This window comes from Canis aureus, chromosome 13, assembly GCF_053574225.1.
Source record: "Canis aureus isolate CA01 chromosome 13, VMU_Caureus_v.1.0, whole genome shotgun sequence".
In the NCBI taxonomy this organism is placed as follows: Eukaryota; Metazoa; Chordata; class Mammalia; order Carnivora; family Canidae; genus Canis; species Canis aureus.
This window is the reverse complement of record NC_135623.1, coordinates 12,728,742-12,750,709: the sequence shown is the minus strand read 5'-3', so window position 1 is coordinate 12,750,709 and position 21,968 is coordinate 12,728,742. Positions and strand designations below refer to the sequence as shown.

The following is a 21,968-nucleotide window of genomic DNA, read 5'->3' as shown; positions in this document are numbered from 1 at the left end:
TGTTTTATACGACAAGTTTTATTGAGGTTGTGTCCATACAGTCAGTCAACACTGCTGTCTTTCTTTTCAAAAAGAAGTACCCCCCCCCTTTTTTTCTTTTGATTCCCAAGTGCATTTTTCCGAATCTTCTGTGACACAGGGCATGTGACAGGTTACACAGAGCACAAAGCTTCCTATACCAAGTTAGACATGAAATTACTAAGGAAAACATTCAAACCTTAATCTTAACAACGTAACGCCCTAGGGCCAGGCCCGGGCCATGCCGAGCTGCTGCAGTTCTCATAATTCAAACTTGGCGTCGCTCATCAAAGCTCGTCAAGTGGACACATGGGACTGACATCCCCCGACGCTCCGGGGACCCCGGCCACCCCTCCCGCGAGGCTGTGGAACGGCCTTCGGCAGAAACCAAGTCCTGCGCTGGCCCCAGCCCGGGCTCCCCGGGAGCGAAGTTCCCCACCGCGGCCCCTCCCCGGCCTCCCGGATGGCAGGGCCTTGGCCCGGGGGAGGCGGAGCGAGGGCCCCACCAGGCTGGCTCGACGCCCCTTGGTTCCCCTGGGTCCCGGGATCAGGATTCGCCAGGAGCCCTGGCCGGAGCCTGTGCGGGTGTCCCCGTACACGGGCGGCCCACGTCGGGGACACGGATCGGGAGGCACGGCCGGGGCGCAGCTCTGAACCAGAAGCCACCGCCACCCCGTCTCCCCCGCAGGCAGCCGAGCAGACGGGGCCCCACGGGTGACCCGGGTCCCACGGGCGCGGTGGGCCAGGCCCGGCCTGGGGAGGCCTAAGAGACCGGCAGAAACCTCAGGACTCGGCTCCTTGCAGGGGGGGCCCCTGGAGCCCGTCCTCAGGCCTCAGCCTCGGGGGCCCCCACCCCGCGTAGAGCAGGGGGAAGGAGAAGCAGCCCGCAGGCTGCCCCTCGGGGAACCCGCGTCCCAGGCTCGTGTGCACCTTGTTCTGAGGGCCGGGGCAGAGGCTCCGGGCTCGGGGAGCTCGGGTCGGCGGGGGCCGGGGGCCGTCCCCCCCGCAGGTGATGGGACAAGGGGCGGGCTCTGTTGTTCGCCTGCGGTCGCAGCAGGAGCAGAAGAGGGGTGCGCCCCTCCCACGGCCCCCGCCCGCACCTGCCGTGATGCCAGCGCATCACTCAGGGCTGCAGTCCTGGCAGTGTCCCCACGGGCCGCCTCGATGCTCCCACCCATTGCTCCCCCCCACCCCATGCAAAACCCCTTTTGGCGGAGCCAGGGGCACAGAAGAGCCCCGGCAGAGGGCGCGCATGGAGGGCGAGGCGTGGGCCGTGTCTCCCCGGGGGTTCCGTCCCCCCCCGCCCGGAGCCGAGAAGCAGCAGCTCCCCACCCACCACCCGAGGGCTGGGGGCTCTGGCCACTGGGCTGAGCGTCCTGGGGCCCTGCCCGCGCGGCACAGACGCGGGGGGACAGGAGCGCAGGCCAGCCCCTCCCGGAAACCACCGGGCCGCGTGGAGGGAGAGACCAGGTCAGCCTCCTCGGGCCACGGCCACGGCCACCCCTGCCTCCGCGTCCGCTCAGCCTTTGGTGTCTTCCCTTAAATGGAGGTTCCTGTAACTGAGGTCTCTACCGCTAAGGAGGCGGCGGCCGAGGCGGCAGGGCGCCCGCGCTGTTATGTGGGGCAGAGCAAGAAGCCCGAAAAGGAGGAGTGGATGTACTCGGTGGAGTAGAGGCCGTTGGCCTGGTCCGAGGGCATCTGCACCCACACCTGGTCGTTGGGCCGCAGCTGCAGCACCGCCCCGCCCGACGCCTGGTCCAGGTAGCCCTTCTTGTACTCGTCGTAGGTGTAGGTGGCCGGCACGTTGTTCTTGTACAGGGCCACCCACACGTTGGTGCCCTTGACGTGCACGTGGTAGGCAAAGTAGTAGACGCCGCCCACGGGGCAGGTGAAGATGCCGGTGGCCGGGTTGTAGCCGCTGTGGCCGTTGTACAGAGTCCGGTCGAACTTGACGGGCATCCCGGAGGCGGGGAAGGGCGACGTGAGCACGGCGGTGAAGGCGGGCGTGGCGTGGGCCGACAGCTCCCCCAGGCCGAACTGCGGCTTGCCCCCCTTGCCCAGCACGGCGCCCTCCACGCCGCCGTTGGGCAGGTGCAGGCCGGCCACCCCAGTCTCATCCAAGGCCCCGGGGGCGCCTGGAGGCCCTGGGGGCCCGGGAGGCCCAGGAGGGCCAGTGAGGCCTGGGGAGCCGGGGACCCCCGGGGGCCCCACGGGCCCAGCCACTCCCGGTTCCCCCACTCGCCCCTCTCCAGGGGCCCCGGGTAAGCCAGGTTCTCCCTTCAGGCCCGGCAGTCCCTGGGGCCCGATAGGACCGGCTGGGCCCTGGAGCCCGGGGATTCCTGAGGGGCCCCTCAGGCCGGGCTGTCCGGGGAGCCCCAAGTCTCCCTTCTGCCCCAGGGCTCCTGCCACCCCCGGTCCCCCAGGGCGGCCTGTGAAACCCGGCTCACCTTTGGGCCCAGTTGGTCCTGGGGGTCCGTGGGCCCCAGGGAGTCCCCTCTCTCCTGGGGGCCCGGGTTTCCCAGCCAGGCCAGTAGGTCCCTGGTCACCCCGAATACCAGCCACTCCTGGGGGTCCTCCAGGCCCTACTTCCCCCTTGGGCCCTGGGGGTCCACGTCTGCCAGGGAGTCCTGCAGACCCTGGAAGTCCCGGGGGTCCCCCAAGGCCCTGTGGGCCCTGCTCTCCTGGCTCCCCATCCTCCCCTGGCTCCCCCCTGTCCCCCAAGAGTCCTGGGACCCCAGCTGGGCCCCTGTCCCCCTTGGGGCCTGGCAGTCCTGGTACCCCATAGCCCGTGGGGCCTATCAGGCCGGGGAGGCCCCGGGCTCCTGGTTCCCCTTTGGCCCCTGCTGGGCCCTGTGGCCCTGGCACCCCCGCTGCCCCAGGGACCCCCACACCATCCACTCCAGGGGGCCCTTTTGGGCCCAGAGCCCCTGGCTCCCCCCTGGGTCCTGGCACCCCGGGAGGCCCTGACTCCCCCTTATCTCCAGGGGCCCCAGGAAGCCCATCCAAACCTGGTTTGCCCAAGCCAGCTGGACCAGGAAGGCCAGGGGGTCCAGGGGCGCCTCCCTGCCCTGGGGCCCCCGGTAGCCCTGGCTGCCCCACTCCATTATCCCCCTTGAGGCCTCGATCACCTGGGGGCCCAGGCTCCCCCTGGGGCCCTGGCTCCCCCCCGAACCCTGGGGGCCCCGGCACCCCTTGGGGGCCTGGCTTCCCAGGGACGGCGATGCCTGAGGGCCCAGGGAGGCCAGGAGGTCCTGGGGGCCCCCGAAGGCCCTGGTCCCCCCGAATCCCCGGCTCCCCCCGAAGCCCTGGCTGTCCTGGGGGTCCAGCCTTGCCTGGGAGCCCTGGGGGACCAGCCTTGCCCATCCGGGAGAAGCCAGGGGGGCCAGCGGGGCCAGGCTGCCCATGCAGCCCCGGCTTTCCCGTGCCCGGTTTTCCTGGGAAGCCAGGAGGGCCAGGGGGGCCCCGAGGCCCCGGCTTCCCGGGCGGACCTGGCTCGCCTTTCAGGTCCATCGGCAGCAGCGGTAGAGGCATTTCTGGGGGGAGAGAGAGAGAAGGGGCAGTCAGGGGCCTGGCGGGTGCAGACTCCGGGGCCATCCACCCCCTCCGCGCACTCGCGGCAGGTGGGGTTAGGCGTTTGGGTCCAGAGGCCCTCCCGAGGGCTCCCAGCACCCAACCTGTCCAGGCGGGTGCCCCGGGGAGCTTGGGGTCACGCTCATCCCTGCACGACCTGGGGGTGGAGTGGCCGCCAGGTGGCGCCAGCAGCCCTCCTCGGAGCCAGTCGGACCCGCCCCGCCCCGCCCCCGCCGGAGAGCACCCCTGTCTGGGGCGCACCCGGCTCCAGGCCACTCAGGGGTCCCTGGAGCCCTGGCGCGGTGTCAGGAAGAAAAGGGAACGCGTGGGGGGGGCGGGGAGATCGCTGGGGGGGCAGGAGGCAGGGAGGTGGGGGAGGATCGCGGGGGGCGGGGAAGGGAGGTGGGGGAGATCGCGGGGGGCGGGGCGGGGCCGGGAGGGGGGAGGCAGGAGGGGGCGGGGCTGCCGGGCGCCGCGGCGGGGTTAGGCTCACCCAGGTACTGGCCCTTGCCCTCGCGGAAGGGCGGCCCCGCGGGTCCCTTGTGCATGGGCTGCACGTACTTCACGGGCGCGTAGCCCGCGGCGCCGCCAGCCCCGCCTCCGGTGGCCGCGCGGGGCCCGCAGCCGAGCAGCAGCGGCAGCAGCGGCAGCAGCGCCAGGGGCCCCCGCATGGCTCCGCCGACCTGCTGCGGGAGGACCGCGGGCGTCAGGCGGCGGGCGCGGCTCCCGGGCTCCCGGTCGGCACCGAGGCCACCGCTCCCCGCTCCCCGCCCCCCGCCCCGGGGCTCCGGCAGCCCCTGCCCGCCCCCTCCCCGCCGCTGAGCCTGGCGCCCTGGGCCGGTGCTGCCCCGGGGCCGCCGCCCTCCGTGCCCCCCCCCCGTGACGGCGGCGGCTCGTTCCCGCCCTCAGCCCCATTTCCCAGGGGACAGAGCTGACGCAAAAGGCAGCGGAGCGGGGCCCCTCGGCCGGGCTGCACATGACGTCAGGGGAGCTGCCTGCGGGGTCTCCGCCCGGGAACGGTGGACGCTGCGGTGCTTGGGTGGCGTCCGAGGCCTTTTAAAATCTAGTCTGTGGGGCACCGGGTGGCTCAGCGGTTGGGCGCCTGCCTTGGGCTCAGGGCGTGACCCCGGGGTCCCGGGATCGAGTCCCGCGTCCCGCTCCCCGCAGGGCGCCTGCTTCTCCCTCTGCCTGTGTCTCTGCCTCTGTGTGTGTGTGTGTCTCATGAATGAATAAATAAAATCTTTATAAAAAAAATAAATAAACAAACTTGTTGAATCAAGCACAGTAAAGGGGCCAGCCGTCCAGTATGGGAACTGTCTCAATACATTTCTTATTTTGACTTATTTTGATTTTATTTTTTAAAGATTTTATTTATTCATTCATGAGAGACACACACACACAGAGCGAGAGAGAGAGAGGCAGAGACACAGGCCGAGGGAGAAGCAGGCTCCATGCAGGGAGCCCGACAGGGGACTCGATCCCGGGTCTCCAGGATCAGGCCCTGGGCCGAAGGCGGTGCTAAACTGCTAAGCCACCGGGGCTGCCCTATTTTAACTTTTAAAAAAGACTTTATTTATTTGAGAGAGAGTGAGAGCAAGAGGTATCACAGAGGGAGAGGGAGAAGCAGGCTCCCCACTGAGCAGGGAGCCCGATGTGGGGGCTCCATCCCAAGACCCCGGGCTCACGATCTGAGCCAAAGGCAGACACGTCACCGACTGAGGCACCCAGGGGGCCTCCAAGATGTTATTCGTAAAAAGCCGGACTAACAGGGACGCCCAGGTGGCTCAGGGGTTGGGTGCCTGCCTTCGGCTTAGGTCATGACCCCAGGGTCCTGGGATCGAGTCCCGCATGGGCCCCCCCGAATGGAGCCTGCTTCTCCCTCTCTCTGTGTCTCTCATGAGTAAATAAATACAATCTTTAAAAAAAAAAAAAAAAAAAAAAAGGCGGACTAACAAGCTGCTCCCCAGGGCGGCTGTGCTGTGGATATGGTGCCTTCACCCCTCGACGCTGCAAGGAGAGACTACGTGGCACTTTGAGCATTTTGAACATCCGAGGACTGTCCCCTCTCCCCAGCCCCCTGCCGCGGGCTCCCTTCACCCCCAGGGGCCTCTGCATATCGTGCCAACTGAACGAGGGGTCGGGGGGTGCACACCTGATGGTGCAGGCGGGGAGCGAGGCCCCCTTACGCTGCGCTGGGTCCGGGTCGGGAGGTGCCGCCCCGCGCTCCCCCAAGCCCAGGTCACACGGCAGGAGGAGTGAACGCGGGGCGAGGAGGCCGCGAAAGTGTCCACCAGCGACCTGTGTGGTGACCTCGGGCAGGCAGGTCCCTGGAGCTCCCCTGAGCCCCTCCACGCGGGAACGTCCGCCTTGGGGCTCCCCAGCCCGGGGCGCTGCAGCTCTGCCTCCAGAGCCCTCTCGATGCACCCCGAGGCTCACGTGCTTATAGGCCCATTTTACAGATGGCAAAACGGAGGCGCAGGCCGTGGGAATCCTGCCAGGACGGGCCTCCACAGCCGGGGGTGCCCTCAGGCTGAGGGAGGTGCGGCCCTAACCTTCGCCCCAGCCTCGCAGCGCCCACAAACCAGGCGTCTCGCTCCCGAGCCCCAGCCCCTACCCAGCCCTCGGTCCCGGGTCCCCTCGGGGAGGGGCAGGGCCGTCCTGCACCGGCCCCCTGCGCACCCAGCCGCCCAGCCACCCAGCCAGAAGCTCGGCCCGGTGGGTGCGCAGGGCGGCTGCAGGCAACTCGGGCTTGGCTGGAAGGGGCCCTGAGGCAGAGGACATGGGGGAGCCCAGGCAGGCAGGACCCCCCGGCCAGACCCCGAGTCCAGGGGGACCCCAGGCAGAGCCCCCCTCCCAGCTCCCCACCTGCCAACGTCCTCGCCAGCCGCGAGGCCTCCCTGTCTCACCCCGGGGCTCCCTAACCTGGCCGCGTCCCAGCGACTCCTGCCACGGAGGGCGACAGGCCGGCCGCAGGACCCCAGAGGGATCAGGCTCCCGGTCCCCCCCAACCATCAGGCCCAGGGCTTTGCTCAGTGATTTCATTCCCACGAGGCCCCTGGGAAGCAGGAGCCCCCCCCACTCCTGTCCCCCCATGAGGTGCCCGAGGGCGCCAGCGGGCAGCCAGGGTCTGAGCATGGGCGTCAGGACTCCGGGGCGGGGCAGAGGGGACAGGGCAGCAGGACAGACACGGACGGACAGACAGGCGGGTGTGAGGAGAGAGCAGGCCGGCGCCTGGAGGGCCGGGCAGACGCGAGCCCGCAGCCTTGAGGCCAGGTGGCCGAGCCTGCCCGTGGGTGGCCCAGGGCGACAGCGCCCCCCGTGGGACACACTGGCCCCAGCCCAGCCGCGTCCCTCACGGACACCGCGGGCCACCCCCCCCCCCCGGCCCCGGCTCCCCGTCTTGGGGCCCCGCGCACCGGCCGGCGGACTCTCGCCATCCTTGGGCATCCGGAGCCCACGGGGTGCCCGCCCCGTTGGGCCGCGGCCCTCTGGCTGTGTCACTGTGTCCCCACTGCGTGCTCAGCGCAGGGCCGCTCGCGCAGGTCGACTGAACTCAAGTCACTGTCAAGTCTAAAGGCCAGAAGTCACTCAGTCCTTCCCTTTGAGTGGACACGTGTGACCTCCCCCGGGAGCTCCTCCCCGGGCCAGGGGCGCGGACTAGACGGGAAGGGGGGACACTCACGCGGCCTCGGTCAGAGGCCCTGGGCTGAGGACAGCCGAGCAGGCCGGGCGGGGGCGTCAGGGCTCGGGCAGGGCGCTGGGGCTCTGCTCTGGGACCTCGGGCGACCCACCAGCCTCTCGGGTGACCCCGGGTGCGGCTGGCAGGCGCGAGGCGGGTGAGGTGGGCGCGCAAGGAGGCGCTGATCGGGGCATCGCGAGGCCGAGGTGTTTGCACAGCTGCAAGTCCTCAGCGGGGATTTCCCCCTTTTCAGCAAATCCCCGTAAAACAGCGTTTTGCCCAAGTCAGCATTTTGCGGCCGCCTGGGCCTCCTCCCGGGGCGGCGGGCGCGGGCTCCGGGGCCTCCAACCAGGCGCGGCCGGCGGAGGTGGCCCCATACAGAGCCCGCCACGGGCGCCCGCTGACGGTGACCCCGCCCGGCCTCGGGGTCCTGCCCGGGGCGACCAGCAGACACCCCAGCCCTGCGATCCCATGGGGGAGGCTCCCGGGGAGCACGCGCGCTGCGGCCTGGCCCCATCAGGACCAGCCCCTGGCCCCCCTGCCCCAGCCCCTACTGCCCCCCTGCCCCCAGCCCCTCCTGTCGTTCTGCCCTTCTACCCCCAGGCCCCCTGCCCCTCCTGCCCCCCAGCCCCTCCTGCCCTTCTGTCCTCCTACCCCCAGCCCCTCCTGCCCCAGCCCCTCCTGCCCTCCTGCCCCCCAGCCCCTCCCTCCTGCCCCCCTGCCCCAGCCCCTCCTGCACCCCTGCCCCAACCCCTCCTGCGCCCGTGCCCCAGCCCCTCCTGCCCCCCTGCCCCAGGCCTTCCTCCTTCCTGCCCCAGCCCCTACTGCCCCCCTGCCCCCAGCCCCTCTTGTCGTTCTGCCCTCCTACCCCCAGCCCCTCCTGCCCCAGCACCTCCTGCCCCCCTGCCCCAGCCCCTCCTGCGCCCCTGCCCCAGCCCCTACTGCCCCCCTGCCCCCAGCCCCTCCTGTCGTTCTGCCCTCCTACCCCCAGCCCCTCCTGCCCCAGCCCCTCCTCCCCCCTGCCCCAGCCCCTCCTGTCCCCAGCCCCTCCTGCCCCCAACCCCTCCTGCCCTTCTGTCCTCCTACCCCCAGCCCCTCCTGCCCCAGCCCCTCCTGCCCCCTGCCCCAGCCCCTCCTGCCCTCCTGCCCCCCAGCCCCTCCTGCCCCCCCTGCCCCAGCCCCTCCTGCCCTCCTGCCCCCTGCCCCAGCCCCTCCTGCCCCCACCCAGGCGAGGAGCGGGGCAGCAGGGCCCTGCAGCCAAACCACAGGTATGTTATGAGGCGCTTCCTGTTGTGGAGACATTTCTCCGGGATCGGCTCCCTGCTGCCTCCCGCCTCCCCACTCAGCCTCCCCCTCCGCCCCCCAACCTCCGGCCCCCACCCCCTGTCCTGGCCCCTCCGCCAGTCTCTGCTACCCCACAGGCCTCTGCTACCCCACAGGCCCTCCGTCTGGGGGTCCAGCCCCGGGGAGCCCTCAGGGCCCCTGCTCTGGCGTAGCGCCCGGGGACTGTGCTACTCGCAAGTGACTTAACCTCCTGAACCCCAGTGTCCTCCCGAGTGCAAGGGTGAACAGAGGGGAGCTGAGTGGGCCCCCCAAGTGCGCTCTGTCCCCCGGCCCTGGTGGCCGCAACGATCTCCTCCGTCTAACCTCAGTTTCTCCTCCTGCAAAGCAGCACCTTCTCCACTTCCGACACTCAGGTGACTGGCTGCCAGCCAAAGGCCAGGACCTCAGGCAAGTCTCAAAGCCAATTTTCTGGCCTTCCAGAAAATTCTTCCCTGCCTGACTAGGGGTCCCCCAGCTGCTCAGGACTAGGAGGCAGCCCGGGCCCCAGAGAGGAGCAGAGGAGCGGCCATTCTCACCCACTGGGCGCGGTGCCCGCCCCGGCCCAGCCCAGCAGCTCCAGACTCGCCAGGCCTCCCCCTACAGCCCCCCTCCTTCCCAGATCCTGGGCATTGGGGCGCCCTCTCCTGTCCTCCTTAACCGAGGCTCAGACGGGAGGGGTGTCAGGGCCTCCCACTGTCTGTGGGTGCGCCCGTCTCCTGTTCACAAGGCCAACCGCAGCTCCCCAGCACCCTCACCCCTCCCCAGCCACCTCAGCCAAGCTCCTGGACAAGCTCACCCCCTCCTGCCCCCAGCGAGGAATCCTGCCTGTGGCCCTGCTCCCCTCCCCGCTGGAAAGGCTCCTCCTCCCTCCTCCCCCTGCCCTCTCTGCAGACCCAGGCTTGCCCCAAGGAGCTGGGTCCGGCCACCTCTCCTCCGGATGTTCCCCTGCAGTTTGTGGCTGTCGCCAGCCCAGTCCCTGTCCCACCCCTGAGGGCTCCCACATCTGCCTCTACCTGCATCCTCACCTGAGCCTGAGCACTTTCACCGGCTGCCCCCCGATGCCTCCACCACAACTGCTGTCACTATCTTGTCCCCATTACTTGCTTCTTTCCAGCTCCCAAGGGCCCAGGCCAGATACTGGACATCATGTCTGACCCTTCCGTCCCTGCAGGGCTGTGAGGCATCTCTGCAGCCTGCACAACACCTTAGCACTGCCCTCCTTCCAGCACAGTCGGTACTCTCGTTGCCTCTCCCGGGTGCCCTTGTACAGTAACCAACCTGCACAACTGTGCAGGACAGCCCTGTTCCTTTACCTGTACACCCTCAATCCAATCCTGTAGACTCTCCTTGACTTTTCTCACTTTTATTCCTTCCCCTCCTTCCCCAAAGTCTCTACAGACCTTGTAGTTTCCCAATACACAGCCCAGGTGCCTCCCAGCCGTCATGTTACATTGTCAAATCCTCACCTGCATTATCATAGCAGCGTCTCTCCTGCCCTCACCCTCAGCTTCTCTTCTGTGTGTGGACCACACTTGGGCACAGTTGTGTGCACGGCCCTCCCCTGCTCTGGATCCTCTCTGGCTCCCTAGTACTGACTCGGTGAATCCCATGCTATGCTGCAATTGGCGGGACCTCCCGGGAGAGGAGGCCGTGCTCGGACCCAGTTGGACGTGGACCAACAAATATGCCCCACGGAGAGTGGCGGTTGAGGGTGAGCCTGGCAAAACCCTGAGCTCACAAGTGGGGCACGCCTGATGACAGTCAGATGGAGGAGGGGGAGGGGGAGGAGGGGGAAGGGGAGGAGAGGAGGGGGAGGGGGGCCCACCTGCTACAGGAGCCATGCGGGTGTGTGCACACCTGTCCCCTTCCTCTGGTCTCTGTGTCCCTGAACCCGGATGCTCACCTGCCTGTGCCTCTCAGGCACCTCGTCCACTGTCACTGTCGCGTTTCTGCTCATCCCCGCAACCCCATTTGTCCCTCTCCTCTCCCATGTCCTTGAACCTGGATTCCTGTGTTCCGGGCTCTGTAAGTCTCTGGCTGTCAGTCACTTGATGGAACCTTCTGGAAGGCCAGCATTTGTGGCCCTAATGCCCACGCTAATGTCAGGCCTGGGTCTCACGTCCTCAGGTGGAGACTCGTGGAGCTCGCGGGCCTCAGGACCAACGGGACTCGCTGGGCCCCTCACAGCTCAGGGCCCAGGCTGGAGGATCGCTCCCAGACCAGAGCCGCCTGGGATCTGGGGCCTGAGGGGTGGCGGGGGGCAGCCAGGCTGGGGGCCACCTCATGGTCCGGGGCGCTGCTCCCTGCCCAGCTTGTCTTGCCGACCAGGCTCCGGTTCTGCCCAGACACCCAGCAGACACCTGTGCGGGTGAGGCTCACAGACCACAGGACCCCCATCTGGGACGCAGCACCCTAAGGAGGCGGGGGCCAGGCCGAAGCGCCAGGGCCCCGGGGAGTAACAGGGGACGTTCCAACTGAGAGCAGAGCACACCGCTGGGCAGGGAAGGCGGGGGCCCCCGGGGGCAGGCCCCCCACAGGCACAAAACTTCGGGTCTGGAGCTCGACAGGGAGAGACACAGATGGGGGTGGGGGGGGATAAGACCAGGGCTTCACCAGCCAGGGTGCTGGGGCCGCAGGGGGGCCGACGCCACCCCCTTGGGAAGAACAGCGCATGCAAGGGCGAGAGGCGCCGCCGCAGCCCGGAGCCGCAGCATCCTCCGACCCAGACACCCCAACCTTCTATTTCCCTCTACCCGCCTGTCTGCCTGTGCCTCACAGGCCTCTCTGCCCAGAGTCCCTGCCTTTCTCCTCGAAGCCAGCATGTTATTCCTTTAGGACAGCTCAGATGCCTCCTCCTCCGAGCAGCCTTCCCTGCCTTCCTCAGGTGGAACAGCTCCTCCTCCGGGGCACCTCTTCCCCACCCCCCACCTCATCCCTGCCCGGGGTACAGTAGGTGCTCACAGGGTCTGCAGCCTGTTGCCCCAGCCCGGGCCTCCGACAACCCCCTCCCACCTCCAGCCCCGCCCGCAGGATGGCTTCCCACAGGGCCCCCTGGTCTTTGGGGTCCTTCCAGCGCCCTGCTCAGCCCTGGGGCACAGGGGGGCCTTGGGCCTGGGGCACAGGGGGGGCTTGGGCCAAATCTCCCTCCCTCCCGCGGGGGATCGGGTCGGCCTCTCGGGTTCTGAGAGGGGGAGGAGAAGTCCCCGGCTCTCCTGGGAGGGGCAGCTTGAGGCCGAACTGCTTCCAGGGAGGTGGGAACAGCCAGCTGGGGGCAGAAGAACCAGGAGGAGGCCCAGCAGTGGGCAGGACTCAGGGCAAAATGTGTCCTCAGGCAGGTGGCCAGGGGACCGGTCCTCCCTGCCAAGGGGCTCCGGCCTCAGCTGGTGACATTGCTCACTTCCCAGCAGAGGCCTTGAACTTCTGAGCAGGACTGAACATGGAAATGTCCCCCCCACCCGCCCCAGCCACCCTGAGCCCCAGGCCGCGGGCAGGGCCTTGACGGCAGCCAATCCCTTGCCTTCTGGTTCACATTTGCAGCCTTTTCCGGAGCGCCACCCGCCGCCCGCTGCCTCCGCGCGCCGGCCAAGATTCCAGAGCCTTCGCGGCTTCCCCGCGATCGGTGGCGGCGGCAGGAGGAGCCGGGCTGGGCTGGGAGGGGGCCCGGCGGGAGCGAGGCCAGGCCGCTGCACCCGGGCAGGCCAAGCAAACATGGGCCGCGCCAAGGAGCCGGGGCGAAATAGCTCACAAATGAGAAAAAGCTGCTTCCGAGTTGGGCTGGGGTTTTAAAGCCCAGGCCGCAGGGAGGTGAGGTCACCTGCAGCAGCAGGGAGGTGAGGTCACCTGCAGCAGCAGGGAGGTGAGGTCACCTGCAGAGCAGCAGGGAGGTGAGGTCACCTGCTGCTGGGATACTAGGATGCTAGGACAGCCTGGCCTGGGAGGGGCTTCGGGGGCAGTGGGAGGGACCCAAGGGGGACAGGGTGGGGGTGGGGGGGATGTCAGGAAGGCCTGCCCCCAGATCCAGCTTACCTCTCAGGTCGGAGGGCCTCTGAAGGTCCTGGCAAAGCCAAAGCCTGGGGACAGGAAAGAGGGAGACAGTGAGGAAGCTGCCAGAAGCCGGGAAGCTGATGCCCCGACCCACAGCCACGCAGGCCCTGCCGCAGGAGCCCCTGCTGGAAACTGGCGCCTCAGCCCCTCACCTCATGGAGCCAGCCCCCACCCCCGCACTGTCTCCCTGTATTCCAGGCACACTTGGCAGCTGCCCGCGGGTGCTGGGCTGCGGGGACGGAGTTCCTCCCGCCCCAGGGCCCAGGCTCAGGAAGCTCCTTCTTCGCGCCAGGATCCAGCCTGAGAAGGCCCTACTGGCTGTCGGGCCCTGGGCCAGGTGACCCCTGCCACAGGCTAGGGCTCCTATCTGAGGAAGCTCCTGTGCTGTGGGGAGCCCAGGCCGCGCAGAGAACCCGCTGGGCCTTCACCCCACTGGCTACGACGCCCCGCCCCGGGTTGTAGGCGCACAAAGCAGGGGACACTGCCTCTGCCTTGAATCCTCCCCAGAGGCTGCACACCGGATGGGGGACGGGATGTGGATCCTGAAGGGTGCGTAGGAGCCTGAATGGCTGACAAGTCAGACAAGGAGTCCCGCGCACCCGGGAAGGTCCAGAAGCGCCCTGGGGTTCAGAGGACACGCCGGGGCCACCGAGGGAGGAGCCTCGAAGGCCGCGCTGACGTTTCTTTGGAAGGCCACAGGTTGCTGAGTGCGGGGGCCACGTGGTGGGGCCTGGATGGCCGGGTCCCCGTTCCTGCCTCCGTCAGTCACGCCTGGTCCATGTCACACGACCGTGCACAAGGGAGCCGAGGTGTCGTCCAGGCCAGATGTGACTCCCGGGCGGGTGGGGAGGGGACACCCCGCCAGCCCACCTGGCAGGGCGGCCAGCGGCAGCGTCACTCTCTCCCCAGCTGCGAGCTCGCCTCTGCCTCCCCCATGGAAACTCTGACACTCGGCCCTGTGTCTTGCTGCACAAGCAGCCAGACGCCGAAGCCAGCAGCTCCCAGGCCTCCCCTCCGCCTCGGCCAAGACCTGCCTCCGTCCGGCCACTGAACACGACCCCCCAGGGGCTAGGGGGCTCCCCCGAGGGTGCAGGCCGGCAGGTGCAGGCTGAGTGGGAGGGCCTCTGGGGTCCCCACCTCCAGCCCCACCAGGAGGCCCTGGGAGTGACAGGTGTCTGACCTGGCCATTTACTGGGGTGGTGGCCGGGGCCGAGGGGACAGCAGGCACATGTGAGCGCTGCAGGTGTGAAAGCCCTGAGCACCCCCAGAGGACGAGGAAAATTAAAACAAAGGAACAGAAGAACCAACGAATCCCAGCGACTGCTCCGTGTGCACCTACAAGGAGCCCGGTGCTAGGGTCCCGTCGTGGATTATCTCCTGTCATCCTCACGACGGCCCAGGGAAGTAGGAACTGTCTTCCCCTTTTACAGCTGGAGGAACCAAGGGACAGAGAGGTCACCCGGCTGGCTCAAGGGCACACGGCGCACAGGGGGTAGAGGCTGCCTTGGACCGCAGGCTGCTGGCCCCCGCCTGGGCCCCTCGGCCTCCGCACCACGAGGGACACTCAGAGTGAGGAGGGCTAGTGGGGCTCAACCCCCCGGGAGAGGCCTGCGGGTCAGACACAGAGACACGGGGCCCACCTGCCGCTGGCTCCCCAGCCCGCCCCCGGAGCCCCTAGTGACAACGCTAAGTCCCAAGTACGTTTCATGCACCTGACATGGCACTAGGCATGCTCCTGGCATCATGTCACCCAACTGTAGCCTAACCCTGGGAGCTGGGAATTGCTGTGCGTTCTTCTGAGGAGGAGCGGTGAGATCCAGGGGGGTGACATCCATCCTGCAAGGTTATGAGGCTGGGACGCACAGGGGCCCGATCTGAACTTTGGGGCCAGACCCAGGACAGCTGGTTTTCCTGGAGCCTCCTGCCCTGGAGCCCCGGGGCCCCGTGCCCGCATCTCCTCTACCCCACTTGTGCGCCTGCCGCACCCACTGGCCCTGGGGACAGGCAGGGCTGGGGACACGACGGAGGCAACCCTCGAGGGCCTCGGGAACCTCCTGCAGGTGACACAGGCTCCCTCCAAAATGGGACGCCAGGCTGGGTGGGCGGGTGTGCCAGGGCAGTGCCCGAGCCCACTTCAGGGGGCCTGTTCCTAACCTCCACCCGCCGCCACCGGCATTCCCTAATCTCCCTGAGCTCCTCCCCTGGCGACATCTCCTGTTTGCACGGAGCCCGCCCGCTGCCAACTGAATCCCAGGCCAGGCTGGGGGGACAGTATGCACCCCAGCCCCCTGCCAGCCTCTCCGCAAAGGGCCCCCGCAGAGGCTGGCCAGGGTCCCATGCCCGCCGCCCCACCCCAACTTTCCGAACAGTGGGTCTCCCCCGGAGATGCACTCATGTGGGGAGTCCCCCATTTTTGGAGCAGGCCCAGGCTGAGTGTCGATTGAAAAATCCTACAGGGTCAAGAGCCCAGCGGCCTGGGTTCGTCTCCCTGCCCCAGACCCTTTGCTAGCATCGTCCGTGCCTGCGCCTCAGCAGCTTCATCCATGAAATGGGATCAAATCCTGTTCCTGGAGCAGGTGCGAGCATGAAGCGAGCTCATTTCATAGAGGGACCTTCCTGCCGTATTTGCCTCCTGGGAACGTCCAATAAACGTTCACTATTATTTCACTATTCTTATTATAGTTATCATCACCTGGCCGCCTCCACGAAGCCCCCCGGGGTTAGTATCAGAAACTCTGTCTCACAGATGAAGACCCAGGGGTCACCCAGGCAGCCGGTGGGGGCCGGCCCCCGCCTTGGGGCTAAGCTGAGGGAGCCCTGGGGGGGCGGCGGGGTCCCTGGCCCCTCCCGTCCTGCCCGCAGGAGCTCCCCTTCCCCGCCGGCCCCTGCTGCTGCTGCAGGGGGGGACTCTGCATTCCTGGCTAAGCGGCCCGGATTTGCTGTGCTCCCGGAACTATGAAAAGAATGTTTGCCACGAGCTGAGCCGTGGTCGCCTGTCAGAGGAGCGTGGCCTGAAGGGCCCATGCAGAGCGCAAGGCCGCCAGCAGCCGCCGGTGGGGACAGGGAGCCGGACATAGGGCAAGAGTGTGGACAGGGATGGGACAGGGACTGCCCTGGGATCCTCCGGGAGCGGAGAGATGACCCCTCCACTCCCCCACCGACGGCATCCCTGCCCATCTCATACATGGGGTTATAGGGCCCCAGAGGAGAAGCCCCCCAGGTCCCACAGCAGCCAGTGGCAAAATCGAGACCCGGAACTGGGGCTCCTTCCTTCCAGGGGCCGCCCTCCCTCGTAGGGCCCGCCAGGACCACAGCGGCTCTTAGATACTAGAAAACACCACCCACATGAGCCAGGCGTCCGCACAGACCTGGGAGTGAATCCCGGCGCGGCACTCGGCAGGGCGACACTTGGCCCGATTGCTGACCGAGCCACCACTTTCCCCTCTGTTAAATGGGCCACTGATTCCTGCCTTGCAGCATTGCGACAAAGACCAAATGAGACCTGTGAACAGAGGACCGGGTACACAGCAGGTGCCCAATAAACTTAATGCGACCCTCCTTCAAGGGGACAGAAGGAACTTATGTTAGAGAAGCTTGGGCGACAAAGTCTCCAATGGGCCTTGCTAGTGGGGCGGCCTCTGTGAGGAAGCAGGCCCGAGGCCGGGTCGGGGCCACTGGTTCAGTTCTGCCCTGGCTGCTGTGCGGCCTCAGGCAGGCTCCTCTAGGAGTCTCCACGAGCCCACCCGTGAGACGAGCCCGTGATACCGCATGGCTCACCCCACGAGGCACTAACCCCTCCCCCCTGCCCTCCAGGAGCCAGGAAGCTCCACCAGTTCAGGCTGCATGGGGACGGTCACCTCCCAATTCAAACCTTTCCAAGAATCTGAATGGAAGCAAGTCCAAGTCCTCCCACGTCCCGTCCCAAGATCCGCCCGGAGAGGGGTAACAACACTGAGCAGAAGTCTGGGCGAAAGTCCCAGGTGTGTGACTCGGGGCCACTTTTTACTCTCTGCAAGTAAAAAGACCCCGGAGACAAGCATTCGCATTCCTGTTTTACAGATGGGGAAACTGAGGCTACCAGAGATGGGAAGCCGAGCCTGCACTCAAGACCCACGATCCACACCCCAGCACCCTGGAAACACCCACAGAACAGAGCGGGTCCGGAATTCCCTTCCTGGGAGTGTGACTCCCCTGGCTGATGTCTGGGCACTCGTGTGCGCACATCTGGGTTCACCACCCACTCAGGCTTCCGCACACACTCCAGGCCTCCCAGGCACTACGCCCCGCAGCTCATGGCCACACCCGACACCCAGCCCCTCGCCATCTCAGCATACCAGGCACCCGGGGCCAAACCCACATCCAAACCCATATTCACCTGCCTCATCTGGGGACAGGCCACAGTCACCCGGTACACAGGTCCTAGCCCACCCTCTCCTCACCCCCACCGCCAGTCACTGAGGCCTCACCAGTCTCTCCCCTTCCTCCTTTCCATCTATTTCTTCCTCTCATCCCCATGGAAACCACCCACCCCAGCCCCCATGGCTTCCCCTCCAACGGCCCAGCTTGTAGGATCTCCTTTCGTCCAGGCCCCCAGAGCAGCCACAGAGACGCCCAGGTTGCATCCTTTCTCTGGTCAGTGCCCTTGGAAACCTGACCCCAACGCAGTGCTGTCACTCCCTCCCCCCCTCCCCCCCACTCATTGCCCCACTGTGTCAGCCACCAATTACTCACTGTCCCCTACAGGAGCCTCCCCACCTGCACACCTTGGCACCTGCCACTCCCCCTGCCCGGGGTGGCTTCCAATCGCCCTTTCCACCCCCTCCACCTGTCAAAGTCCACGTTCTCCTTGGAAGTCCCCTCTGTGGTGCTGCCTCCCTCATAGCCCCTCCCGTCCGCACTTCGGCTTGCAGGGGGCCTCCCCGCCGTGGACCTCAATGGGCACCCTGAGACACAGCTGCGCCCCATATGAGAGGCCCCTGTGCCTCTCTGGCTTCCACTCCAACTCTGTAAGTGCCTCGGGCCACAGATGGGACCCACTCACTGAGGCCCCACTGTTCGGCAAGGAGAGCCCATGCCTGCCACTGGGGGTCTTCAGGGGCCAGGGGCCAGCAGGGCTGGGAGACTGGGGCTCTGCTAACCCTGGGCCGGCTCGGAGCAGGGGCAGGGGAGGTCTCAGGGCACGGGGGGGGGGGGGGGGGGGGGGGGGGGGGCGGCTATGCGAACAGCCCTGTTCGGGATCCTTCCCTCCCTCTCACTAGCAGACACATTTACTTCCATTGTTTCTTTCCCCTTCCATTGAGCCCAAGAGCGGAAACACTCATTTTCACTCCAATGGACAGAGTGAAACCGGAGAAAGAGACCCTGTGTCTGAGTGTGAGTGTGAGAGTGTGTGTGTGTGTGTGTGTGTGTGTGTGTTGTCCTGTCTGAGTATGTCTGGCTGGGCTGTGGGGGGCCTGCCGTGTGTCTGTAGGAGTTTGGGTGTGCGTGTGTGCACACGCCTGCCCAGTCACTTTAGCAGCCGTGGCCGTGTGTGTTCAGTAGAGCGGGTTCCCATGTGTGGCTGCGTGTCACCGTCACTGGGAGGGAGGGTAGCTGCGTGTGACCGTGTGTGTCTGGGGTGCGCCCTCGTTTTGGGGGCATTGTCCGGGGATCTGTCGGTGTGCACGGCCCAGCAGGAGGCCGGCGGAGCGCCCAGGCCCTGCCCAAGGCTGCCAGTCACCCTGCGGGGTTCGTGCCCGCCAGGCCCCAGCCCCGTCCCGGGTCTAGAGTGGCCCCAGACGACACTGCATCGGCTCACTCGCTGGCCCCCCAGAGAGGACCCCCAGGCTGCCTGAGCCGCTGCCACCGTGCCGCCTGCCGTTGCAAAGGCCCAGGGTGGCTCCCCGGAGGCCACTGTCCCCAGGGGCGCCCCCAGGACGCCGGGGCCCCGCCACCAGCCCAGGGCACAGCTCTAGGCCGGAGGCACAGGAGGCCCACGGTGTTGCCAGGGCCCGCGGGCCGACGGGAACCTTGTCACACACCCGGGGGGCTCACCCCAGCACACACACAGACAGACGCACAGCCTCGCAACACCCTGGCAGACGCTCACTGCCCCCCACGCCCCGACAGGCTCACACTCAGGTGCGCACACACACGCACGGGCAGACTCAACGGGGCTCGCCTTCCCCGGGCGGCCACTCCCGAGTCCCTCTGGCTCCTCTGGCTGCCGAGCGCCACTGGCCCTGGGGCTCCCGGGGCCACTGTGTCCCCAGCCCCGGAACAGACACCCGGGGCGCTCGGGCCCCAGTCCTCTCAGCCCTACAGGTCCCAGTGGAGCTGCGGGCGGCCTGGGCCTCCAGGACACCTAGACGGGGAGGGCCTGGGGCAGGAGCAGCAAACCAGGGGGCTGGACTGGGGCCAGCAAGCCCGACGGCAGAGAGACGGGGAGCTCGAGGGTGGGCTGGGGCCGGGGGGGCCGGGGGGCCTGGGGCTGGGGGACCCTAAGCCCAGTCCGTTCTGTCCTGCGCCGCCTGCGGGGCAGCCGCGTGGCTCTCGGGTCACAGGTGGGGAGGGAGGCTCCCCAGGTGGGGGTGTGCCTGGAGGAGCCGCAGCATCTGGGGCGCTGCAGCGCGCTCCGGGAGGGGAAGGGAGGAGAGGCCTGTACCCGGGATCCTGCGGGGAGCCCGGAGGGAGCGGGATGGGGATGGGCGTACGCATCCCAGCGCCCACCCCGGCCCGAGCCCCCCCCCCCCGCCCCCCGCGCCAGCCTCCGTTACCTGCAGGGGCGCCGCCGGCCTCCGCTGCGGGCCTCGCGGGCCTCCCTCCCGGGCCTCCGGGGCTCCCGCGCGCGGGCTCCGGGCTGGGCGCCGTCGGGGTCGGGCAGGGCTCGGCGTCCTGTGCCGGCGGCCCGCGGGCTGCAGGGGTGCGCGGGGGAGGGCGGGGCGCGGCGGGCGGGCGGGGGCGGGGCCTCCTCCCTCCTCCCTCGTCCCTCGTCCCTCGTCCCTCCTCCCTCCTCTTTCCGCAGCCTCTGCCAGGCCTGCCCGCCCGCCTGGCCTCGACGGCGCCCCCGCTCCGCTCGGCTCCCTGCGCCCGCCCGCGGCCTGCCCTCGGGGGTCTAGGGAGATGCGGGCGGGTCCCCGGCTGGAGCTGCCCGCACTTCCCCCCAGTGGACCGGGAAGCCGCAGAGGCTGGGGCGGAGCGCAGTGACCCGGTCAGACTGTGCCTTAGGAAGAGCCCCCCCCCATGTCTGTGCCGCAGACAGAGGCCAGGACCCCCCTGGAGGACGCTGCTAGAATCATCGGGGCTAGTCCACACAGTGGGGTTTGGAGGGAAGGGTCAGGGGTGGGAGGAGGTAAGGAGGTGGAACAGGTAGGACTTGGGTGTAGGGGTAAGGGGCAAGGACAGGGGTGAAGGGAGAAGGGGCAAGGACAGCGCCCAGGTTTGAGGTTAGGCATGGGCGGGTGGGCCGCAAGGAGGGTGGTCAGACAGTGCGTGGAACATGCCTGTGGGGTTTCCATGTATCCATAAGGGAAGTGAGAGGCTGGGGCTGGAGATTCGGGGCCTGTGGTGACAGACGATGACCGAATGACCGATGACGGATGACTGACGCCACCTAGGCTATGCCTAGGGAAGGTGTGCAAGGAGACGAGGAAGCCCACGCCAGGACCAGGATGCGGGAGACCCCCACATTCAAAGGGTATGCAGAGGAAGAGGTTCAGCAAAACAGACCAGGAAGGGGACGGGGCAAACCAACCGGGAGAGCAGTGACTCAGAAGGCAAAGGCATGGAGTGTTCCAGAAGGCCAGGGAGTGCCCCTCCCCCCAGGGTCAGGTGTCACGCGGGAAAGCATCTTTGGGACCAGTGATTAGGGACTGATGGGGGGGGACAGGGGAGGAGCCAGGCTGCAGAGGCTAAAGGAACAGCCTCAGGAGAGGTAGAGGCAGCAAGTGAAGTGGAGGAGGTCAGATGAACTGGGGCCAGGAGCAGGGGGCTTGGGGTGCGTGTGTGTGCGTGTGCGTGTTCTAAGTGGGAAATGGCTAAGCCGTCAACAGGTCTAGGAAAGGAGCAGGGAGGGCCAGCGGCAGCCTGTCTGGGGTCTGGGCCCACCTCCACCATCCCCTCCCCTTCCTCCTGCCTGCCCTCCAAGGACCTCCCGCTTTGCTGTCCCCCGGCCAAGGTACACAGCAGCCCCACTGCTCCTCCGTGGGGCCTCTCACCCTTGCCCACCTCCAGGTCCTGGGCCCACTCCTGTCCTTCTCCTCCGACTGGGGGGTGGTGGTTTGCAAGAGGTCTCTGGCTCTGGCCTCCCGGGGGGAGGCACCCTGGAAGGGACCACAGGGGCCCAGGCCGGGACAGTGCCCTAGGAAGGGGAGGGGGCTGGTTGGGTGGGGACCTGAGAGGACACTGGCTGGGGTGGAGAACCGCGCCCTCCCCCAGAGCTGGTTCGAGAACCAGGCCCTTGATAGGGATCCGATGGGTGGGTGGGGGGGGCAGTGGGTGGGGAGCTAAGGAGCAGGGGCCGGACGTTGACAGCATGGACTCTGGAATTAGACTGCCTGGGTTCAAGTCCAAGTGCTCCAGTCCCCAGCTGCACGCCCTTAAGCAAGTCACCTAACCTCTCTGGGTTCCGTTTCCTCATCTGCAAAGCTCGGGGGTGGGGGTAGCTGTGAGGATGAAACCCCCCAATGCTCGAGAGCACTGAGCTCTGAGTGTGAGCCGCTCTTAGAGCGATGAGGGGTGCTCAGTGAAGGAGGGGGAGCTGAGGCGCGCAGGCGATGGGGCGGCTGTGCTGAGGAAGGGGTCCTGTGAGCATCGCACCCTCGCCCGGCCCCACCGGTCCCACCCCTGGTTCTCCTGACTCACTTCCCGAACTTCCCTGAGGCCTTGGGGCCTGATGCTCTGTGGCACACGGGGTCCCCACCCCCTCTCTTCTTCTTCTGCCAAATGCCCTGCAGGGGGAAGGAGCGCAGCTCCCTCATTCACCGCCCCCTGCGAGCCTGAGTGGGGCCCAGTCCTGCTGTCCCGTAGCCCTGGGGTTCACTGGACTCTCCTGATGGGGCTCAGCTGCCCACCCCCGCACAGAGGCTGGCACAGCCTTGTCATGACCTTGCCACAGCTGCCTGCTTGTCCACCAGCGCTTTGCATAGCAAACTTCCAGGCAGGAAATGAGTGTCCTAGAGCCAGATGTCCGCAGACTCTCCCATCAGGGCTCACCTCTGGGCCAGGCCGTCCCAGTCGCCAGGGGCTTCCACCTTCGCTTTGTCCCTGGTGGTGTCTGGGTAGCAGAGGGTCGGCTCTGCCAGGGGTCACCTGCTGTGTGGCCTTGAACAAATTACTGCCCCTCTCTGGGCCTCAG

At 67.5% G+C, this 21,968-nt stretch overlaps 1 protein-coding gene across 4 annotated transcripts; it reads right to left on the bottom strand.

The window, feature by feature from the left end:
* Positions 1–21,841, bottom strand: COL8A2 (collagen type VIII alpha 2 chain). Of its 4 annotated transcripts, none has more exons than XM_077844766.1 (4): positions 21,827–21,841; positions 12,617–12,660; positions 4,082–4,274; positions 1–3,551 (listed from the first exon to the last, which is right to left on the bottom strand). In XM_077844766.1, exons 3-4 carry the CDS (start codon positions 4,257–4,259, stop codon positions 1,633–1,635), a joined length of 2,097 nt encoding a protein of 698 aa, XP_077700892.1. In that variant the 5' UTR covers positions 4,260–4,274; positions 12,617–12,660; positions 21,827–21,841; the 3' UTR covers positions 1–1,632. The 4 variants fall into 4 exon arrangements, with proteins under 4 accessions (XP_077700892.1, XP_077700891.1, XP_077700894.1 ...); XM_077844765.1 differs by lacking the exon at positions 21,827–21,841 and adding an exon at positions 19,390–19,503; XM_077844768.1 differs by lacking the exons at positions 4,082–4,274; positions 21,827–21,841 and adding an exon at positions 19,390–19,503.
* Between the last annotated feature and the right edge of the window lie 127 nt (positions 21,842–21,968).